Source organism: Prunus mume, linkage group LG2, assembly GCF_029339155.1.
Source record: "Prunus mume cultivar Tortuosa linkage group LG2, ASM2933915v1, whole genome shotgun sequence".
Classification (NCBI taxonomy): domain Eukaryota; kingdom Viridiplantae; phylum Streptophyta; class Magnoliopsida; order Rosales; family Rosaceae; genus Prunus; species Prunus mume.
In genome coordinates, this window is record NC_142699.1 from 38,442,391 (window position 1) to 38,465,897 (window position 23,507).

Genomic DNA, 23,507 nt, shown 5'->3' on the forward strand with positions numbered 1-23,507 from the left:
ACGATAGTTTAAATTACAAGAAAATGAGGATTTTTTTTCACACAAACACTACCAAGTTAAGAGCATCCACAATGACACTCTCTATTTCTTAGCTAAAATTTAGCTAAAAATATAAGAAAACTATTTTAAGAGCTCTCTAAAAAATTTCAAATCCAACTATACTCTTTAATTTGGAGAGTCATAAATGCTATAACTCTTTTTTGATTGATCCATCTCTATTAAAAAATAAAATAAAAATTAGTTAGCATTAAATAAAGGTTTAAAATACTCATTAAATAAAGCAGTATTAAATTATAGGGAGCCACTAGGAGTCATTTCTTTCTCTTCAGATTTAGGAGCTCCTAGAAGACTCCCTATTTTAGAAGGTGGATAGGGAGCGTGGTTGGAGTTGCATTTTTACTATTCCTCCCTAAAATTTGTCTAAGGAGGTAGTTTAAGGAGCCCATTATGGATGCTCTAAGTACCATTTTCAAATAAGTCCATTTAACAATACTAAATGTAGCTTGTTTTCTCAACCTTGGGCAAGTGAAATTTAATTAGTAAATTTAGGTTTTAGCCAAAAAAAAATTTTCACTTTTGAAAAAAGCCAAAGTTTTTTAGAAAAAGACAGAAAAAGCTCTCAACTGTTCTTCTGAACCAACCAATTGGCATTTCATGAGCAATAAAGATCCATTAACTTTCTCACCTATACTCATAAAAGCCTCACTAGTTAGTCAGTCCTCACCTTCATATATAAACTCCATGCTGTGCTGCTCTTTCTCAAATTGCCACCTACAGACTTTAGGAAACCAACTCAAACTAATAATTTTAAGACACCCACTTCCTCTTTCTCATATCTCAGGCCATGGTCTTGGCTGGCCAAGAAAACTTGGTCTATGGCATTAAGCTTTCATCAGTCGGGCCGGATTACCGAAGTCGGATGTACTTTTTAGTAGCCAAGCAGCCCAAGGGCTAACCATAGTGCGCATGAAAGAAGCTACATTCACTTGGCTAAATTATATTATATATATACTAAAGCGCAATCCAACTAAACACTGTTCCTAAGCACGGTGAAATGACGAAATGCCCCTCATTTCTTGTTGAAATACGTTCTATTTTCTCTTGACATAAATTTCAAAAGCCCTCCACTATATCTTTTCTGCTCTTCCTTTTGCCCTTCTCCTTGAATCATTTCCCGGTGACGTATCGTTCGCTCAGAGATGAGAGTTCATCGTTGATTTGAACTAGTGGTTGGGGCAAGCGATGGAAGATTTTCGTTCCCTCTTGGAGATGCTTTGGCGGCCGTTGATTTTCGTTTGGGGAGTCGAGATGCGAATCCAGCGGCCCTTTCGGTTTATGAAATTGTGTCTATTCGTTGTGATATTTTCCATTGTTTCTGCAACCTTCATCTCAGGCACCTTTCTACAAGTTCTTGCGTCCTTTGTCTTCGGGTATGTATCTCCTCATCTTTTTAGCCTATTTTTTGGTCTTTATTTGATCAATTAACAGACATATGTTGAGAATTAGAATTTTTTGAGTTTAGCAAAGTATTGAAATTCTTGGGTTTCTCTTTTGATCTTCCTTTTTAATCGTTTTGTTGATTGATATAGTGATGGTTTTTCTGGCAATTCTTTTATATATCTTGCTTGATGAAATACCATAGTTGATATGAAATGTTCAAACCAAACCTTCGTTTTAAGCTTTTAATACCTTTTGATTATTAGCCACCTTTAGAAAAGGGGCTTTTGCGTCTGTTGCTTTGATTTCACAATCTCTCTGCAGCCAGTTCTGGCTACACTATGAGGGTCTCATATTTCACTCATTGAATGCGTTGCTAATGATTTGTTCTTAGGGAAAACATTGACTACAGTTGGTTCAATTATTACTGCCATTGCTTCTGGTATATTGTAATATAAGTGAGGATGACAAGTTATAGTCAATTATTCGGTTAAGGATGCAGAATTTTGATGGTTAGAAGTATTCTTTTCAATCTATTTAATGATCATCTAAAAATTGGGGACTTGCCTTTTCAAATACCGATTGAATATTCGAGTGGGAAAAGTTAAGATGCAACAGCCTCTTTCAAAGTGCTGATGTGCCAGCCATGTGTTTATTCATACTGTGTTTGCAATTTTGTTGGCTTGGCATTTCCCTTTTTTAATCATGCTGTCAATTGATTGTTCTGATACGAAGATTAAGGGTGCAATAAATTATTTATTTTATACCACTGAAGTTGGGATTTTTGAAGAAAAAGAACTATATCTTCGTTTTGCAGTTTCAACCATTTTGGATTTCTAACTGTCTTTATGAAGATGTTGATTCTTTCTTATATTCATGTCACAAATCAGTGGCATGTTCCTCGAGTTTTTTTTTCCATTATTATTTTACGTGCTTATTCTCCTTGAATATTTAAGCTCAAAATAGTTGAACTGCCATCTGAAATTTTATTAATTTAGTTGTGTGTCTTCTGGATATTGTTAGCAAAGCAAAACAAATTAATAAATTTCCTTTTCTCTCCATCTCAGTTTTCGCTTACCTAAATTGCATTTGTTTTTATGGCATCCGCATATTGTTTCACTTTAGTTTATGATTTTGAAAAGCATGAACATGATGAACATGACTTGCAAGAAACCCTGCACTTCCTTTTTTTTCTTTCTTTCTTAGGTAACGCTCTGATTTCAGTTCTGTGTTTCATGAATGTCTAATCATGTTTTCCTTTGTACTTGGATTTCACTGTGCATTTCATATTGGTTTTTGGTTGTATGGATTCAATTTAAGTTTCATGCTTTGTGATTTGTAATGTTAGAATTCTTTTGCAGTTACATTGTTAGAATCCTGAAATTTAAGTTTTTGCTTAAAGTTGGTTGGTTGGTTGTATTTTGAGGCTATGTAATTATGTGGTTGAAGTAATCAAGAAACTGATAGATAAGGAAAACAGGGACAAAAGAATCAACATATCACCTGTTGGATTTTTTAAAGAATGATTGGTTTGTCCATTTGTTTTCTCACCTCAAAAATGGCCGGGACCGCATACTAAATCGTATACTTCATAAGCAAGCCAAAGTAAATAATATCCAGCTTCCTATGCTTATTTTTCTATTTTGAACCCCACATAAAACAGAGCCACTAATTAATCAAGGGAACTCAGAATACTCCCTTCGATTGATATAGTGATAGTTTGTTAATTTTTAATTAATTTTTAATTTTTTATAATTATTGTTTTGTTGTGTTTGATTTATGTTCAAAAGAATTGCCTCCAGTAGAATCAATAATGTAGCAATGAGATGCTATGTTGAGTGCTATGTTGATATATAATCCCTGAATTGATATATAATCAACTTATATACATTAGAAATTGACATATAATCCCTGAGGTATATAATCCCTGAGATGCTATGTTGAGTGATTTTGTTTTGTTGCCAACTCAGGAATTGATATATAATCAACTTATATGCATTGGGAATAAGATGCTATGTTGAGTGCACGAAATTGGATAAATATTATGTTACATTTAGCTTAGAAAATTCATTATCTTGCCACCCAAAAAGTTCTGTAAGTGGAGCATAAAATGCTTCCTCTGCCTTTTTTTTTTTTTTGGCCCTTTTGAATGTTTTTCCCCTGAGGTTCTCAGTAAACATTTCACTTGATTTATTGACTTGGTGGGCTTGATTGATTATCAGTTTTGAGTCGAATGTGCTAACTGTGTATATCGGTTTAACTAGGCTTGACATTAGTATTTATATATTGATTTGATAATTTTATGTTAGAGATATTAGAGTTGTTTGTTTGTTTATAATCTTCTTAGCTGACTCCTCTGCCATCAACCAAGCTTGAGTGCTTATTTGAGAAGAACAGTCATGTCAAGAAAATCCTTATTTACGAAAGAACTTATCAATATGGAGTATTTACGAAAGAACTTATCAATATGAATGATTTGAGTGTAACTGAGCATTTGTTTTCAATCAATCAAAAATATGAAAACTACTTTTGTGCCTAATGCCTTTTTTCCAAATTTGCTTTGCGATGGTCACACATTTAAACTGATGTTTTGGCTTTAGATGCATTTGATGTTTTCGCTTTAGATAGATATATGAAGAAGCGCTTCTTCTTTTTTCAGTTTTCTCATCCTTTTTCTCCTTTTTCTTTCTTAACCATGTCTTCTTTTGATGTTTTGTAGGTGGTATTTTGCTGGTTCAAATCAAGTTGTTAGGGTCTTGCTTTTGGTTCTGTTAAGCAAGAGGTGAGTTTCTTGGTTATAATAAATTAGCAGAAATTAATTGTTTTCCGTTTTGTCTTAGCCAATGGCATCAATTCTCCATTTGTGTTGATCATTAAGCCATATATATATATATATATATATTTTCTTTAATTTCTTAATAATGAATTATTGGTATACAAGTTTAATATCAAAGCATCCCCTGTAGATCACATAATATATGCATTAACGTTTTAGTAGGAACTCATGCAAATCAGCTAGATGATGCTTCATTATTATGCATCAAAGTTATTCAAATTAAACAACACATTATTAAAAAGCATGATATTATAATCAATAATTGTATACTCTTTATTTCAAATGCCGCATCTAACTGTTTTTAAGTACACAGTGTAACATTTCCATTCCAATACAGTTAGTGAAAGAACTTTTTTTAATAAAAATAATTTTTTAAATTCATGATGGAAATAACTTTAAACTTGGAAAAGATCACCAATTTTTAGCAATGAGGATGGAATTTTTGTTAAAAAGGTGGCCATACATATCAAAATACTATCAAAGATGTAGCACATGTGGCTCTAATGCTCTAATTAGGGATCACCAGGTTGTCCAAAATCTAGAATGTCTTTGGCTCATTAAACTAATTTACAAAAACAAATTCATCATATTGGCTTAACTAATTATATAGGGTTTGGTCGATGTTTTGTTTTATGAAATTTGTTTTTTACTGAACATTTAACATTGCTCTACATTGCCTTGCATGCATATGGATTTTGAAACAAGTTGTGATGTGTTTATTCAGTTTTCTCTTTGTGGTATCGGTTACTTTTCAACCAATTAAGATGTGTTTCTCCTCTTAAGCAATTTGAAAAAAAACCAGTTTTCACTTCACATAATCATATTTTCATGTTTTAATTTGTTCAATATTCAGATTTTTTGTTGTTCTGTGTTGATTTGATCTAATTTTGTTTTTCTGTCTTCGTATTTTAGATAGCTGTTGTAATCCTACTTTTGTGTTGCTGTTTTTGGAAGTGCTTGATAGCTTCTCTGACTACAGGTTAGTATTTCATTCATTTTTTAAAAGACTATGCATAGTGGTTGTAGCTTATTGATTATCAAATATTATGGCATTTAAAAATTCTTATTTCTGTGGTTCTGTCAATATCACTGTGCATTTGCTTTGCTTAATTATGATTTAAGTGTAATTGATAACTTGAAAGTTTATTTATGCATGTTTTATTTCCTTTCCTGTTTTCAGTCTATTGCTTGGGTTTTTAAATTTTTGTGCACGATGCACAAAAGGACTAGAAATAGCAAACGAAATTCGATCATGCGCGAAGCTCATAGTTTCGCCATTTTAAATGGTACAGAAATCTCTGATGAAAATGTTTGTTGTGCTGATCATAAGCATGGCCATCAAGCGAAAAAATTTTGTAGCCCAAATTATAAAAACAATGGTCAAACTCATATGCTATCTGAAAGCCTTAGATTTAGCCAACAAGGTTTGGCCATACAACAAGACTCTGGTGCTAGCACTTCAGCTGGTATAGAATTTCCTACCCAAAATGTTTGTCACACAAACAATGAAAATAATCATCAACACGAAAAAAATTCTATGACCAGCCATAAAAAAATTCCAGAAGCCCAGAACAAAAGACAACAATGCGTTAAAAATATATTGTATGGCAATATCAACGCAGTTCAAACAACTGCGTATGAGGTTGAATTTGCCCATTCTGATCAAATCGGTGAAGTGGCCTTCTTTCAGAGAAACAAGCAAAGTAGGTTCTCTTTTTTACTTGAATTTTTTCTCCTAAATTCAAACCGTATTGTTCTATTGCTGATAACCTCCGTTTCTGTCTTCTATTCTCTTCATTCCACATTTCTTTTTTCTATAGGAACTATTGAAGGATATGTGGATTTGGGAGAGATGAATTATAAGTGCATTCATTGTGGTGCACTTTTTTGGTTAAAAGAATCCATTAAACAAAAATCGAAAAACAATGAGCTTCTTTTCACTCTTTGTTGCCAACAAGGAAGGATCAAACTTCCAATTCCAAAACCAACTCCTCTATTTTTGGAAAGTTTACTTGATCCAAATCAAGGCCAAAAAAGTGTGTTGTTCAGAGAGAACATTCGGGTATATAATTCTATGTTTGCATTTACTTCAATCGGAGCCAAAGTTGATCAGTCAATTAACAATGGATCAAGCCCTTACATTTTTAAAATTAGTGGTCAAGTTCATCATTTAATGGGCTCTTTGCTGCCTCCTGAGGGTGAATGTCCAAAATTTGCCCAGCTTTACATATATGACACCCATAATGAGGTAATGAATCGCCTTCACGCAGTTAATTGTAACCGAAAGAATGAAAAGCTTGATCAAAACATTGTGCAGGGTTTGATTAAAATGTTTGATGAATCAAATGAACTGGTTAAACTTTTTAGAACAGTCAGAGATAAATTTGAACAAGGTTTGTTCACTCCTTTGAAAATCACATTGTTGGGTAGGCAGCCAAATGGTAATAAACAATATGAACAACCAACATGTGATGAAATTGGTGGTTTGATTGTGGGAGATATAGGGCTTTTTGATTCAAATAGAGATATTGTTATAGAGTTTAAAGATGGAGGGTTAAAACGCATCACAAAATTAAATCCGAAATTCATGTCTTTACAATATCCTATTCTTTTTCCTTACGGTGAAGATGGGTACACACCTGATTTAAAATGGAACAATGGTTATAAAGGTCGTGAATCTAAAAGAGGAAGAATTCCTATGAGAGCCTTTATAACTTATCAGATTCAAGAGAGAGCGCCTCAATTGGACACACTATTAAAAGGCGGAAGGTTGTTCCAACAATTTTTAGTGGACGCTTATGCAACACTTGAAGAAGATCGATTGGATTACATTAGGAAAAATCAAAAAAATTTGAGAAGTGAGGTTTATAAAGGCATTTATGATGCAATTTCAAAGGGTGATAATGATGCCAATAACATAGGCCAAAGAGTCATATTGCCTAGCTCCTATACTGGAAGTGCTAGATATATGGTTAATAATTATCAAGATGCTATGGCAATTTGCAGGCAGTATGGACATCCTGATTTATTTATAACTTTTACCTGCAATATCAAGTGGCCTGAAATTGTAAGAGAGTTTGATAAAAAACCCGGATACAAACCAGAAGATAGACCTGATGTAGTTTCAAGAGTGTTCAAAATGAAACTTGATGATATGATCAATTATATCAGATCAGGAAAACCTTTTGGAGAAACTGAGGCAGGTAAATTTTAAAAACTTAGAATTTCTGTTGTACTCAATTTCTATCATTTTTGAACATGATCAAGCTGACCAAGTATTTTTTTGGTTTTCTTGCTTGATCAACAACAGAAGTTTGTACAATCGAATTTCAAAAAAGAGGATTGCCGCATTCTCACATATTAGTCTGGTTGAAACAAAGCTATAAATGTTTCTCAGCGGCTGATATAGATTCTATCATCTCTGCTGAATTACCAGACAAGATTGTGGATCCTGTCCTTCATGATATTGTTAATCAATTCATGATCCACGGTCCCTGCGGAGAAATAAATCCTAATTCTCCGTGCATGCGAGAGGGTAAATGTTCAAAAATTTTCCCCAAACAATTCAAAAGCGAAACAATTTTTGAAACAAATAGTTTTCCTGTGTATAAGCGTCGTGATGATGCAACAAAATTTGTGCTTAAAAATGGAATACATATTGATAACAGCTTTGTAGTGTTATTACTGAGATATAACGCTCATATAAATGTTGAATCCTGTTGTCAATCGATGCTCATAAAATATCTATTCAAATATATAAACAAAGGTTCAGACAGAGCTAGAGTAGTTTTTCAAAAGAACCAACAAGATGAAATACTAGCCTACCTTAATTGTAGATACATCTCTCCATATGAAGCTGTTTGGAGGCTGTTTCAATATCCTATCCATTCTAGAAAACCTGCTGTTGAACGATTGCCAATACATCTACCTTTAGAACAAAATGTTGTTTTCAATGGTGATCGATCGCTTCAATCAATTGTTAATCAAAAAGGTATTGAATATACAATGTTAACAAGTTGGTTTGAAGCCAATAAAACTTTTCAAGAAGCACGAACTCTAACTTATGCAGAATTGCCGTCAAAATTTGTGTGGGATTCTCGCAGTAAGATGTGGAAACCTAGAAAAAAAAAGGGATCCATAGGTAGAATAGCTCATGTACATCCTGCATCTGGCGAATTATATTATTTAAGGATGCTTTTAAATTTGCAAAAAGGAGCCTTTCATTTTGATGACATAAAAACTGTTAACGGCATTATACAACCATCATACCAAGCTGCATGCAAGTCCCTAGGTTTGTTAGGAGATGATAAAGAGTGGATTGAAGCTTTAACAGATGCAGTGAATATTGCCTCATGTTCTGAATTAAGGCAATTGTTTGTTACAATCATTTTATTTTGTGATGTAGGGAATCCTCAACTCCTTTTTGACACTTCTTGGCAAAATATGTGTGATGACATTTTGTACAAACTACGAAAAACTTTTTCAATGCCGAATCTAATTTTGCCAGAATTTGAATTAAAAAATTATCTTTTGTTTGAATTAGAGCAGCTTTTCAATGTATCATCCAGCTCTTTAAAAGATCATCATCTCCCTATGCCTGATGAACATAAAATGTTAGAACTTAGAAACAAGTTGTTGAGAGAAGAATTGAATTATGATTATCATAATTTGGAAAAAGAACATTCAGCTTTACTGCCACAACTCAACAAAGGTCAGAAAGATGTATATGATTGTGTCATCAACGCTGTGAATGAAAAAAGGCCAGGCCTCTTTTTTGTTTATGGCCATGGAGGAACAGGAAAAACTTTTTTGTGGCATACAATAATAAGTAAAATTAGATCTCAAGGAAAAATTGTTTTGGCTGTTGCTTCATCAGGAATAGCATCATTATTATTACCAGGTGGTAGAACAGCTCACTCTAGATTTAAGATCCCCTTAACTGTTAACAATTGCTCAACATGTCAGATAAAAAAGGGAACTCACCTTGCCCAACTAATTCAAAAAGCCGATCTAATTGTTTGGGATGAAGCTCAATGAATCATAAACAATTGTTTTGAAGCATTGGACAAATCACTTTCTGATATTTTATCGCATTTGAACAATTCAGATGAAAATGCTCCATTTGGTGGCAAGCTTTTTTTGTTAGGCGGTGATTTTAGACAAATATTATCAGTTATTCCAGGATGAACAAGAGAAGAAATAATAAATGCCTCTCTTAACAGTTCCTATTTATGGCCTTTTTTCAAAATATTCCATTTAAAAGAAAATATGAGGCTGTCAAAAAATGGATTAAGTGCTGAAGAAAAACAGAAAATAAGTGATTTTGCAGATTGGATTTTGCGCATCGGTGATGGTCAAATTGTTGATATAGATGATCCAAACGATAAAGATGCATCTTGGATTGAAATTCCTGAAGATTTACTCATTCATTCATACACACATCCTATTCATTCAATTTTTGCAGCAACATACCCAGATTTTGACAAAATTTTTGACAATTTTGCCTATTTAAGGGAACGAGCTGTTGTGACACCTAGAAACACAACTGTAACAGAGATAAATAATTATGCAATTCATTTATTACCCGGACAAGAACGAACTTATTTGAGTTCAGATTCTTTATGTTCATCGTCTGGAAATTTTGAAAACCTTAGCATTATGTACCCTACAGAATTTCTAAATAAACTTGAATTCAATGGTCTGCCTTCACATAGTTTGGCTTTAAAAATAGGAATGCCTATCATGTTGTTGAGAAACTTAAATCAATCTTCGGGTTTATGCAATGGAACACGATTAGTTATCACCCAACTGTACGATAAAATTATTGAAGCAAAAATACTTGCTGGCAACAACATTGACCATAGAGTTTTCATACCTAGAATCAGCCTTACAGCAACTGAAAACAAATGGCCTTTCATTTTTAAAAGGCGCCAATTCCCAATTCGGCCATGCTATGCAATGACGATAAACAAAAGTCAAGGCCAATCTTTAAAACAAGTTGGACTGTATCTTTCTCAACCTGTGTTCACCCATGGGCAACTTTATGTTGCATTATCTAGAGTTACATCAAGGCAAGGTCTTAAAATCATAATACACAATAATAAAGAAGCGCCTAACAAATACACTAAAAACATAGTGTACAAAGATGTTCTTCAAAATTTACAATCAGGTTTCAACTTTTATCCATCTGTGGTTAAATATTTCTATATTTTTTTATATCAATTTTCATACATTGCTGTATACATTTTTATACTAACAAAATATATTTTTTATTTTCAGGTTTATGATACAATGAGTTTCGTTCACATCCGTGGTTTACAGCCGTTTCAATTTAACAAGAAGATTAAAGTCCGTGTATGTAGAATTTGGAGACCAAAACTTATTGGATATGATGATCAATTCGGTGGTTTACAGTGTATGTATTGGTTGATCAAATGGTGAGAAAATCTCCTTATTATTCATGTTATTTCAGTTTAGTTATCACAGCTTCTTCACTTGCAAACAATTAGATTCAACTAGATTAAATTTTACTAATGTATTTTCTACTATGATTTTAAAGTTAACTGATATATTTCCTAAAATTGCATTCAGTTTTAATTAAGTGCAATGATTTCCCTACTCCTATTTTATCCACTTACACTCTTTTTTTAGTTATAAAAAAGGAGTGTAAGTGGATAAAATAGGAGAAAAAGGAGTGGGGAAATCACCACTCTTAATTAATTATGAAAACTTCATTTGCAAAGAATTAAATCCAACTGGATTAAATTTTCCTCAAGCATTTACTACTATGATATTAGAGTCGCTTAATATATTTGGTAAAAGTAGATTAAATTATGTTTCAAAATTACCTAATAGTTTATTTCAGTTCAACAATTCTTATATAATCTTAGCATTAATATTTACATCTTAATATAGGTCTTTTTCATTCATTTTTTCTATAAATTTTATAATCTAGCACCTGCCAATGTCAATAATTTAGACCTGTATATATGTGTATGTATCACTTGATTACGTAATAGCTTTTGTTAAACACCCTTATCCATTCCAAAAACCTAAATTGTTTTTAATTTTCTTCCGTTCCAAATTGGTTCTCATAGTTTATTTATCAAGCAGTTTAGAAAGTGTCACCTTATAAACAGGGCCAAATCCTCCCTCTCCCAGTTTATTCGCTACATTGAAGTTGTTTGTTGCAGCTAAAACTCTTTTTAAATTGAAGAGTGGTAGTTCTGCATCATTCTTCACAGCTTCAGCTCTTTCTTTACTTATAGTCTCACTCATACAGCCTTCCGTGCTCCCTGTTTCATTCTTATTATTAGAGTATTGGTTGTTTGGAACACTAGAATATATGTGTTTGTGTGAGTGACAAAGAGAAAAAGAAAGAGAAGGGTGGTAGCACTATACCTTCCATTCCCAAGTATTTCTTCCATATGAAGAATTTGTTGGCTGGGAGATTTTTTGTCAAGAGACTTTCTTTCTTTTAGTGGTTTGATGTTCATTCGACAGTTGAAGGCTCTGAAAGCAAGCTAATATATAGAGTGATGGTATAAATAGATGGATCATGGATCTTGGTGCAATTCTCTATGTTTTTTTTGGGTTATTTTTTATGCTGTTTTCATTCATGGGTTGGTTTTTATGTATTTTGTTTTTAGAAGTTGGACTTTTTGAAATTTGATATTGATATGGGAATTGAAAGTTTTCAATTCAGGATAATGCTTTTCAGTGTGTGTTAATGAAATTGTTCTTTGGCTTTTCCTTATCTCAAAAATGCCAATTTTCCATGGAAACAAAGGAGATTAGGATATTATATAGAAACAAAAGAAATTGTTGTGTTATGTATTGCAATACAGTTTTAATAAATGTTTTTGTTTTGTTTTCAATTCTATGTTCTATTCCTCTATGTTACTGAAAATAATAGCGTATGATTTATTTATTTATGCAAATAGTTATATAGTTTCCTTCTATTTTTTTGTTGGGTAAACAAAATCTGTTGTTGAAAATGTACTTTGTGATTAAAAATTTTGGGGTCCAAACAAGGAATTGATTTTTCATGAGCTTGATTGACAAGAAGTAAATATTTCCGCCTTGAATTTTTTTGGATAGCTATACTTTAGGGGTTCATAGCTCTTTGGATTTGTTTTCCATGATTTTTCTTCTCTGTTTGTGATTAAAAAGGTGAATATCATGTGAATATCATGTTATTAGTGTTGTAGTGGTAGAAGTCACTCTAGATTAACATTGCCTTTTGTCTAATATTTCAAGAATGTATAAAGTTCTTTTTGAGTAGTGGAATCCAAGGTTTACGAAAAGAAGACAAAAAAGTAGAAGTGGGAAAATAAAAGAGGAAGGTAGTGAGCAAAATCTACAAGGCTAAGAAAGGTTAAAAATGAAATTTAAAAATATAAAAAAATCTTGATTGTTTAAGGGAACTTTTGCATAGGTAAATTTTGATCGTATACTCTTTCTTTCAAATGCATCTACGATCATTTAAACAGCCATCTTCCTGTGCATGCGAGTCTCAAGACTATATTTGTCTTCTTTTAACACTTTTTTCTTGATGATATTAACTTGGTTCATTAAGTTTTCTTATTTAATGACTGTAATGCATGAAATCAATCATGCTTCTAATATTTCATTTTTAAATTCACTGTTGTTTCAAAGTTGCTTCGTCTAAATGCTTAAAGATCGATGCTACTTCTAATATTTGGTTTTCAACTAGGTTGTTTACAAATATAATTTGTTTCATACTAAATTTTTTTTCCTTCTTTTTTCAAACATGTAGGCAGATGCGATTCAAGCCATTGTGAAAGAGATTGACTATGATTTAATTGGTGCAAAGATAAAAGCTGGTTGTATTTATGAGATCACACATTTTCACTCCGGCCGTAGCAAAACATCACACAAAGTTGTTCCGCATGCTGCCCATTTGTTCTTCAATACAAGAACCGTTTTCACCGAACTGTCAAGTGTTTATCCCCAAATTCCATGACATCAATTTTATTTTCTTGATTATGGTCAGTTGTGCACTCGCATGAGACAAAAATGAAATCCTGACAGGTAATACTCTACATATTCTCCAAAAATATGCATTTATGTATAATATATATTTATCAACAATTTTTATGCATTTCTATAAACTTATCATACTACTTTGTCAAATTGCAGATGTTTTGGGACACATTACTGCTGTACAACCTTTAGAAGAAAAAATGGTGGGCAATGGACGGTTGGAAACCAAATGTGAAATTTACATTCAAAATATCAGGTACATGTGTTAACAAAATGTGTGCACATTTTCAAACCATTATATCTCTTGCTAATTTATTGTTTCATGTTTGATAATCCAGGAAAGAAGATGTTAGAATAACGCTATGGGGAGACACTGCACGAGCGTTTGATTTCCAAGCTTTGTAAGAGTTGGCACCACCAATAATCACTGTTTTCACAAGTCTAAAGTCAAACAATTCCAAGGTATTCAGCTTAATTTTCCTTTCTTTCCATTATTCAAACTTCATCTCAAATAAAAAAAATCTGATTTATAGTTTACAAATGTGTAGGAAAAACCGTTCTGAACAGTAGCGTGTCAACAATGATTTTCATCGATCCGGATATACAAGAATTAGATACATACAAAATGACGTATGATTTTTTATCCTCTTTATGCTAACATACATCTTTCTTCCTCCTTTATCCGAAACTAATCACCTCATTTTTATATATAAAAAAACAACAACAAAAACGAACACAACTTTGGCACTTTTGTAGATGCTATTAAAATGGTCCCTCCTTCTTCGATTCAACCGATCAAGCCTGAGGAATTAGAAACTGCTAAAAAGCTATCTGTACAAGAGTTGAATGTTCTTGATCCGGATTTATGCAAGGTAAAAAGCCAATTTCCTCCCTTTATCTCCCTATTATTCTTAATTTAACATACTACATTATAAATTATTTAAACTAGAATTTATTTCGATTTTCTCTTATTGTTGTATGTTTTATAATTATTATCATTTTATTAACAAGTCTGTTTAAACATGTTCTAGGATGCTTTCATTTTATGTAGAGCAGCCATTACACGTTTTGATACGCGTAGTGGATGGTGGTATAAGGCATGTCCATTACCTGCTTCAAACAGACTTAGATCCATTGCCCACAGTGATGAACTTCTGTGTCCTAAACACAATAATCAAATTCCTCTCCCTTGGTAATACAAATATTAGCAATTAGTTTCATCTTATTTTTTCATAAACTTCGAACACAAATATCTTAGATTATTTAAACATTACATGAATTTTACATACAGGTTTAAAGTTGGTTTAGTTCTTGAGGATTCAACTGATGAAACAAATGCTATGATCATTGGAAAAGCAGTGAGCAATTATTTGGAATTTCTTGCAATGAATTGGTTATTCAACAAGGTTATACTGACCAGCAAGAGTTTCCACATGCAATTCTACAGAGAAGAGGCCAATTTAAAAAGAAACGTAAACTTGCAGTGAAAAGAGCTCTTCTCACCTCTTTAACAAGTAAAAAACTGAAAAGGTTAGAGTTTACATAACAATTAACTCATTTGTATTGATATTTTTATATAAACATTTACTAATACTTTTCTTTTCACTCTGTTTTACATCTTTCTAAGTGATGTTGAAGCTGAAAACAAATCTGAGAAAACTGTTGCTATGCAAACCAGAGAAGAAAATGTGTCAGCTTCTGACAATTTACCAATTATCGGTTTGAAGAAGAAAACAGTCAAGCAGTTCAAACCACCTCTCCTACTACCACATCAGAGTTTGTGCTCTTTCCTTTTCAATTCATTCATCTCATTGATACACACATTACACACAAAGTATTTCATTGTTATTTTTTATGTTTACTTATTAAACTTAATTCTATCATAATAATTAGGGAGTTTCACTAAAACACCCAAAATGGAGGTTGAAATTATAAAAAAACCCAACACCCAAAACACTTTATAAACACACCCAAAAACCATCATTACACACACTCAAAACCCATTTATAAACACACCCAAAAAGTTAACTTTGGGGTTGATTTTGGGTGTGTTTCTATGTTTAAATAGTGCTTGGGTTTTTTTATAAATACATGTCTAGGATTGGGTTTATTTATAAATTTGTATAATAATTAATACTTCCCAATTTTTGACTTTATGCCAACTGAGCTAAAACCTCTAAAAAGGAGAAAAAACGGCATTAGTCAACCAAACAACAAATGCAGCAACAACAAAAGCCCTGTACCAAAAGCATCAAAGAAGAAAAATCCATGTCCACTACTCATTAAAATATAGATAAACGCATGTACAAGTTTTTTTGAACAATATGCAACTTAAGGCTGCTCATATTTTGATGTTTTAATAGCTGCTTGATATATTAAAATATGCACAATATTTTAACATAACAAGCAGCATATTAAACATGATGTTAGTTTATGTTTTGCAACATAAGCTTGCCAAACTCATGATTGCACTGTTTACATCTCAATGTATATATATAAATAGTCCAAACTCATGATAGCACTGTTTGCATCTCAATGTATATATAAATAGCCTAAACTCATGATAGCACTGTTTGCATCCACTAAACTTTTTAATAGATTAATGACTTGCTGATGGATTTCTGAACATACTGTTGAATCCTTTCATTCTTTGCCCAAATTGATTCTGTAATGATTTTTCTGCTATAATAGGTTGTTAATTTGTTGTTGTAATGATAGGTTTAGATGATTACAATATTTGAGCATGTTAGTGAATCCTTTTTAAGTATTTTGGTAATTAGGTACTTGACAACTCCCAACGTGGGGAGAGAGTGACAATGTGTAATTGATTGAAGGGAAAAAGATGATCTCTTTCTCTGTGTGTACTACCATTGTTTCATATTGCACAACAGCTATTTGATGAATGAGTATATATATCTCTGTAAGTCATCTAACAGAGTTTGATCTATATTTTCTGCTCATAGAATGTACTTCTATATAGTTGTGCTATTGTCGGTGTGTGTCCATTTTGCTTTATTAGGCTATAGATGTAATTAAGAAATAACAGTTTAATTCTTGAATGTTTTTTTCCCTTCCCAACTATTGATCTATTGGTCAAACTTTGACTCTGATTTTTGGCTTTGGGTTTTGATGATGGCTGATATTTTGTTTTCTTCTATCTCTATTTGTTTTTGTTTTCCAAGATTTTTCTTTTGTTTTAGAAGTGGACTAATGAAGTTCAGGCATCTCATATAAAAACACTGCAAAGAAAAACATATTTGGACAGTTTTGGGAATAGAAAATCAGAAATTGCAATTTTTCAATTTTTTTCTTGCTTTTTGTCTTCATTCTATGTTTTTTAGGTGTTGAGTGAGGTAATTTTGCAACAAAATGATTTCTGCATCTATAAAGTTTGTATACCATGTTGTGTTACAATTTCTTAAAGATTCTGCCTAATTTTTCAAAGTTTTTTGTCCCAATTTGACACTCTACTAGAAGTGCAACCTGTGACCAGAAAACCACTGTAACAATCGACAAATTATTAAATTCCCCTTTTGATTTTTCTAATATTATGAAACTGTTTCCATCCTTTTTGAAGGATAAATGATTTTGTAATGATATTTGCTTATACTGTCGGAAGAGAGACTTTTGTCGACTGGAATCTCTTAATTCCCAAATGCCAAACCTTTAGTAAAACTTAATGATTGCAGTTAATTATATCCCTGATTTAATTTGTTATTGTGCATTTTCAGTTTTCCCAAAATTTGATCAATATTTTAAGATGACAAGCAACATATAGAACATGTTATTAGTCTTTATTTCGTAACTTAAACCCACAACATCGTGCGGGCACCTTTGCTAGTGTACACTACCGGGCATGAGGACGGTTTCGGAGATCCAAATCCGGCCGGCCCTATCTCAAGTGTAACGATTGTGGGGCGACGTTCCTTGAAGCCCAGTGTGACAAGACCATTGAGGAATGGCTAGAGATGGACTTGTCTCACCAGAAGCTGCTTGCTTCAAACCAAGTCATTGGACCTGAACTATTCTTCTCCCCACTTGTTCTCTTCCAGGTAAAGTTTTACATACATAAAACTAAACTTAAGTTGATAACCCAAAAAAAGTCTCTCTCTCTCTCTTTTTATGTGCTTGTTTTGATTGAAGTACATGAAATGATATGATATATAGAGTTATTCTTGTTGCTATTTATAGCAAGCAGGATATATATCATAATATTTGAAGCACTTTAATATCTTGCTAAATTAGGCTATTTATAGCAAGCAGGGTTTTATCATTGAGTTGACAACAGAATATTGATTAGGTTAATTCCTTAGACTTTTTTGTTTTGGTGTATTATGCTTTCTCTGCAGGTTACTCATTTCAGATGTGGAGGCATATCATTGGGTCTTAGCTGGGCCCACGTGTTGGGAGATGCCTTTGCAGCTTCCGATTTCATCAACGGCTTAGGGCAAATTATGTTCTCTTGAGCCCAATAGGCTACCAAACTATACAACATCAAACACAAAGTTCCAGAAACTTGAAAACCGACCACCCCCACTCTCCATAAGAGCATCTCCACCCACAAGGGCTAAGTCTAAGGCAAGGGCAAGCAAGGGCTGCCACTATTCACGTGAATAGTGTCAGCCTTTGCATTTGTGGTTCCACCCACAAGGGCAAAGTCTAGGACAAGTCTAAGGCAATTACTATTCATTGTACTTTATTTTCTATTTTTTAATAGTTGAAACCATTAATTTTTTTAATCTTTTGTAATTAAATTTTTGGATAAGATTTTCACCCTCTAAAATTGTGCCACGTCTGATATAGAACAAATGACAGATTTTATCGCGGTTGAGCTAGAAAAAGGACGTAGTGAGAATTTGTAGATTTGTTGTCCGAGCTCTGATTAGGACGCAAAATACCATTTCGAAAAAGGAACGACACCACGAGTCAAACTCACTGCTTTGCTATGACGTATGATAGATTTTGGCATTTTGAGGTCGTTTGGCCTTCCAAAACGGCATTTAAAGTTTCGTAGTTAATTTTCGGTATTTTAGATTTTAATAAAAATTATTCCAAGAAAATTCCTTTTAAAATTGTGCCACGTGTCAAATGTCAGATAACATTTTCAGATATTTTAAAAAAAATTTAATCTCAGATTTCAGATAAGATTTTCACCCTCTACAATTGTGCCACGTGTCAAATGTCAGATAACATTTTCAGATATTTTAAAGAAATTTTAATATCAGATTTTTGATAAGATTTTCATCCTCTCAAATTGTGCCACGTGTCATCTCTATATTCTAAATCCGTCTATAAACTAGACCTGATTTTCAAACCTCTCACACCATCTCTTATCTATTCCTTCATTTCTCAGATTGTAGAAAACACATTCTACTCTCAATGTCAAACTTGTTGAGGGTGTTGGAGAGGCAACAGAAACAAAGGGAAGAAACAAGGCGTAGACGTGCTCAAGAAGATCGGGAAGTCGATGAAGAAGAGGAACTACTGCTTGCAGCAGCGGTGTGTATGATGGATCAATCAAGGCAAAACCGTCGTCCTCGTGCCCCGAATGTGGACAGACGTAGGGAGTCTCGGGGTAAGAATCTCATGGAGGATTATTTAATCCCAAATCCAGTTATATCCTGCTTCTAAGTTTCGAGAAAGATATAGAATGCAACCACATTTGTTCCAAAAAATCATGCATGAATATTTGTAATTACGACACATACTTCATTCAAAAGCATGATGCTGTTGGAGCTTTAGGTCTTATCCGGAGCAAAAACTGGCAATTGCTTTGCGGATTCTTGCTTATGGGGCATCTGCAGAGGAGGTGGATGAGATTGCAAGGATGGGAAAATCTACTGTCCTAGAGTGCTTGGTGAGATTTTGTGATGCAGTGGAAAATTTGTACACGAGGGAGTACCTTCGCAAACCAACGCCAAGAGACCTGCAACGGCTTCTACAAAAAGCGAGGCTCGAGGTTTCCAGGAATGATTGGAAGCATCGATTGTATGCTGGCGTGGAAGAACTCCTCTTGCTGGCAAGGGGAGTACGAATCGGAAGGGCCAAAAAAGTATAATTTTGGAGGCCGTAGCTTCATTCGATTGTTGGGTTTGGCATGCCTTCTTCGGGGTTGCCGGTTCTCAGAATGACCTCAATGTCCTTGGTCAATCCCCAGTGTTCGATGAGGTATTGCGAGGTCATTCCCCCCAGGTCACGTACCAAATCAACAATACCGTTTACTCAGTGCGTACTACCTTCCGACGGAATTTATCCTAGGTGGACGACATTCGTGAAAACAATTCCGAATCCCCAATCCGAGAAGGAAAGAAACTTTGCTTCCTTTCAAGAAGGTTACAGGAAAGACGTGGAGAGGTGTTTCGGTATCTTGCAAGCTCGTTGGGCAATTATTAGAGGTGCTGCTCGGATGCTAGATGAGGAGGTGCTGCGGAGTATTATGATGACTTGCATCATCCTTCACAACATGATTGTGGAGGATGAGTATGACTATGATGCTGAAGAGGTGTTTGAACCCGATCCAATGAACACATCGTTGACAAGAATATATGAAAGGCCGATTGGACCAAATGGACTACCACTGGAGCCCGAACCCATACTTCGGGATGGTCAATTCAACAACCCCATGATTGATCGGTATCAAGAAATGCAATCTTCATATGTTCACGAGATACGTCAACGTGACTTGATCGAGCACTTGTGGGAGATGAAAGGCAATCACAATGGATGAAGTCAAGATTAGTGCTTTGTTTGGAATTATGCTTTCTTTGTTTTTAATTATGCTTTGTTTTGTGTGTGGTATTGTTTGGAATTATGCTTTGTTTTTAATTATGCTTTATTTTGTGTGTGGTTTTTTTTTGGAATTATGCTTTTTATTATTAGGGTTTTATGTATGGTTTGTGTTGTGTGTTGTTTGCAATCAATGAAGGTTTTTTTTAATTAATATTTGTTTTGATGCTCAAATGTTTTTAATAAATAGTCATTAAATGTAATGCTTTTTTTATTGAAAAAAAGGGAACAATACAACAAATTAAAGGATAAGGGAACAATACAACAAATTAAAGGATAATACAACAATATAACAAATTAAAGGATAATACAACAATACAACAAATTAAAGGATAATACAACAATACAACAATACAACATATGGCAAAGGTGTTTCAATTGCTTCCTAATGGTTTTCATCATTTAACCAATCCGTATTGCTAGGTCCGTCGTCATTGAAAAGTTTTTTCATCATCACATCTCTTTGTCGTAGCTTCCAATAGGCCTTTGTTTCGGGAGACATATGGCTCGTATCCATAGCCATGATTTTCATCTCTCTATCCTCTATGTCTTTTTCTTGTGCCATTTGTTGTTGGAGAACAAATGCTTCCTCTCGTGCCATGTCCATTTCATCTCTTTTCAAGTCTCTCTCGATTCTTAGTGAGGTGCTCTTAGCTATTTGCTCCAATAATTGTACACATTCATTGGTCGAAGTGCCCCCTCTCTTGGCCTTTGCCGCCTTTCTCCCAATAGGTCTTGGCGGACGTGGCACAAATGGTGACTCTGTTTCCATTGGAGAGTCCAATGGAGAATCGGTTGATGGAGAATCGTGGAGTGGCGTCTCATTCATCACAATCGGCGGACCAGTGGGAATAATTTTGAATCTCGAACAATCCTTCACAATTTCCCAACAATGGAAATGCACAAACTTTTTGCCTTGCCCCATGGCACCGTACCACATTTGTGCTTGTATCATCTATTAAAATAAATAATTGGAAGTGCAAGAAACAAAAATTATTATGCAAGAAAATATAAACTACTTTGAAATGCAAAAATAAAATTGATTATGCAAGAAAATATAGACAAATTAAAGGTGCACCAAGAAAAAAAAAATATGCAAGAAAAACAAATAGAATATGCAATAAAAAAGTGACATTGAATTGATTAAAATGGCAATTATAAATATTTTACCTCATCGGTCAAATTTTGACCGCTTTGAATGTTCGCCTTTGCTTTTGTCAAGGCATTTCTCCATTTCCCTAACTCTTTATTCAGAAGTTTCCATCTACTAGACAACGCCATTTCGGTCCGAATAGAACCCGATCTTTGACAAAATTCTCCATGAATTTTGCTCCACATGTGATGAAACTTCATCTCATTGCCCGTGATAGGGTCATGACTAATGTTCACCCAAGATTGACATAATGCAATATCTTCATTCGTTGACCACGAGCCTCCGACTTCAATAGAAGATGCCATTCGTTTTTATACAAATGGAAAGTAGTAGAAAAATGTGAGTGGAGAGTAAAAAATATTGGAAGGAGAAGAGTTTGTATGGAGAATTGGTGTGGAAGTGAAAAATGTGAGTGGAGATAAAAAAATATTGGAAGGAGAAAAGTTTGTATGAAGAATTGGTGTGGAATGTTTTAGAAATGTGAGTAAAGAGTAAAAAATATTGGATGGAGAAGAAATTGTATGAAGATTTAGTGTGGAAAGTAAATAAAATGGTTAGGTATTTATAGAGAAAAAATACAGAATTTTTGGGTATTTTTTAAAAAATTTCAAATTTTTGATTTTTTCAATTTTTAGCCAAAAAAGCGAGGACCGTCGGTTTCGAAAAAGTCATCGGAGAGCCCTCGCGCATGCGTGGCAAACAACCGTTGGGCAATCGGTGGATGGCGTCAGTGGCCAGCGTCACCCAAGGCCTTGGTGACCAGCGGCGTCATCCAACTCGGGCTTCAGCCGGGCAAGATTGCCCTTGCCAGCTTCGTCGGCCTGGTGGGACCCACCTCGAAATCGGCTGTTCGGGCCCTGCGCTGGAGTTACCTCGGGCTCCCGGGCAGCCTTTCCCAGTGGTGGGCCTTGCGCTGGAGATGCTCTAAAACAGGTGAACCCAGTTGGTGACCATTGGATAACTCCCATTAACTGTAAAATGGAAACACTTTCATTCCCCATCACTGCCACCCAGCTAAACAACTTGCAATTCAAGATATTGGGTCAAAACCAAATTCATCAAATTCCAATTTTTGAACTCATTTCTGTCATAATTTGGTAATGCGTAGCCAAAGTTAGAGAAGGGTCGGAGCCAAAATTAGTGACAATTTGCAAAAAAGACCCAGAAGAGAGGACAATTTGCAGCAACAGTCAGATTATAAGCACAGTCAAGGCAGATTTCAGCATTACAGATGCGGATCCAAAAAAGTTGGCAACCTTGCTAGTCAAGCAAGCCGGGAACGAGAGATCCCAAATAGAAGAAGCTATGGAGAATAATAATGGAGTGGCTGATTTTGTTGTGTATGGAGCCAATTTCACGTTTGTGAATTGGCAAGATGCTGATTTCTATGGGTTGGAAGTGAAAGGGCATAAGCCGGTTTACGTGCATTATAACATACAAGGTGTTGGAGATGAAGGAGCTGTTTTATTGCTGCCAGGGCCTAAAGATTTTGGAGAGGGTAGAGGTGAAGGAAGAGTGGTGAATATTATTTTGCCAGAGAAAGAAGTGTTTGGGCTGAAATCTGAGTTGAGAAAGAATGATCTGTTGCTTGAGAATGAGCTTGAATGAGTGCATATGTGCGGTAATTAGAATTTGGTGTGTGTTAAATGTGATGTGTGGACAATATTTCTTGTTTTGTTTTTTATTTTGATTGTTTAAAAAAAAAAATGTGTTGTTAATTTACTATATTACCCTCATTTAGTGAATATGTTCATTTCTTAATATTTTCTTTAACTAAGGGCATTTTCTTTTTAGTATTTTGAATGTTGGATCCCGAGCCTCTACATTTAGGTCACGTACTTTACCCACATTTTGTTAAATTGAAGCCTTATAAGCTATCTAACCATTTATCACACGACACAATCATCAATTTTTAAGTGAGTTTTTTTTTTTTTTTTGGGGAAAACTAACTGCGTTAATTTTTATGCATAAAATTTTTTAAAAATATAAATCCTCGTTGGGCCGAGTTTCCATTGAGTCCACGACCCTAATGGGGGAAGATTTTAGGAAAAATCGAGAACAAGTACGAAGATCCCTGAATTTTATAAATCTCCGATCATAAACAGGCCGGGGATGGTATTGTTATCCCCATCCCCAAATAGGCCCGATAAGTAGTTTTAAATATAATATAACAATGCATGATTATAATATAATATAATATATATTTAACTTTGTGAAATTGAATTGAGATTATTTTGAGTCAATGAGTTGAATTTTATAATTTAACTGAATGTAATTGAGTTTAATGAT

The 23,507-nt window shown here is 34.0% G+C and overlaps 2 protein-coding genes and 3 pseudogenes across 3 annotated transcripts; all 5 read left to right on the top strand.

Annotated features, from left to right (window-relative positions):
- Nucleotides 1-844: 844 nt before the first annotated feature.
- On the top strand, nt 845-22,880 carry LOC148920269 (protein ECERIFERUM 26-like; annotated as a pseudogene). The gene is made up of 5 exons (XR_016123694.1): nt 845-989; nt 4,884-4,889; nt 17,121-17,331; nt 17,629-17,827; nt 22,152-22,880. The product of XR_016123694.1 is annotated as a protein ECERIFERUM 26-like (transcript).
- On the top strand, nt 5,811-7,949 carry LOC148920270 (uncharacterized). Its single transcript, XM_089046179.1, has 4 exons — nt 5,811-5,976; nt 6,094-7,476; nt 7,671-7,808; nt 7,942-7,949. Exons 1-4 carry the CDS (start codon nt 5,811-5,813, stop codon nt 7,947-7,949), a joined length of 1,695 nt encoding a protein of 564 aa, XP_088902305.1.
- Nucleotides 8,003-9,124, top strand: LOC148920271 (uncharacterized; annotated as a pseudogene).
- On the top strand, nt 9,929-10,560 carry LOC148920272 (uncharacterized). The gene is made up of 2 exons (XM_089046188.1): nt 9,929-10,442; nt 10,553-10,560. The coding sequence occupies exons 1-2, from the start codon at nt 9,932-9,934 to the stop codon at nt 10,558-10,560; spliced, it is 519 nt and encodes a 172-aa protein (XP_088902314.1). The 5' UTR covers nt 9,929-9,931.
- On the top strand, nt 10,565-16,020 carry LOC148920273 (replication protein A 70 kDa DNA-binding subunit E-like; annotated as a pseudogene).
- Nucleotides 22,881-23,507: the final 627 nt, after the last annotated feature.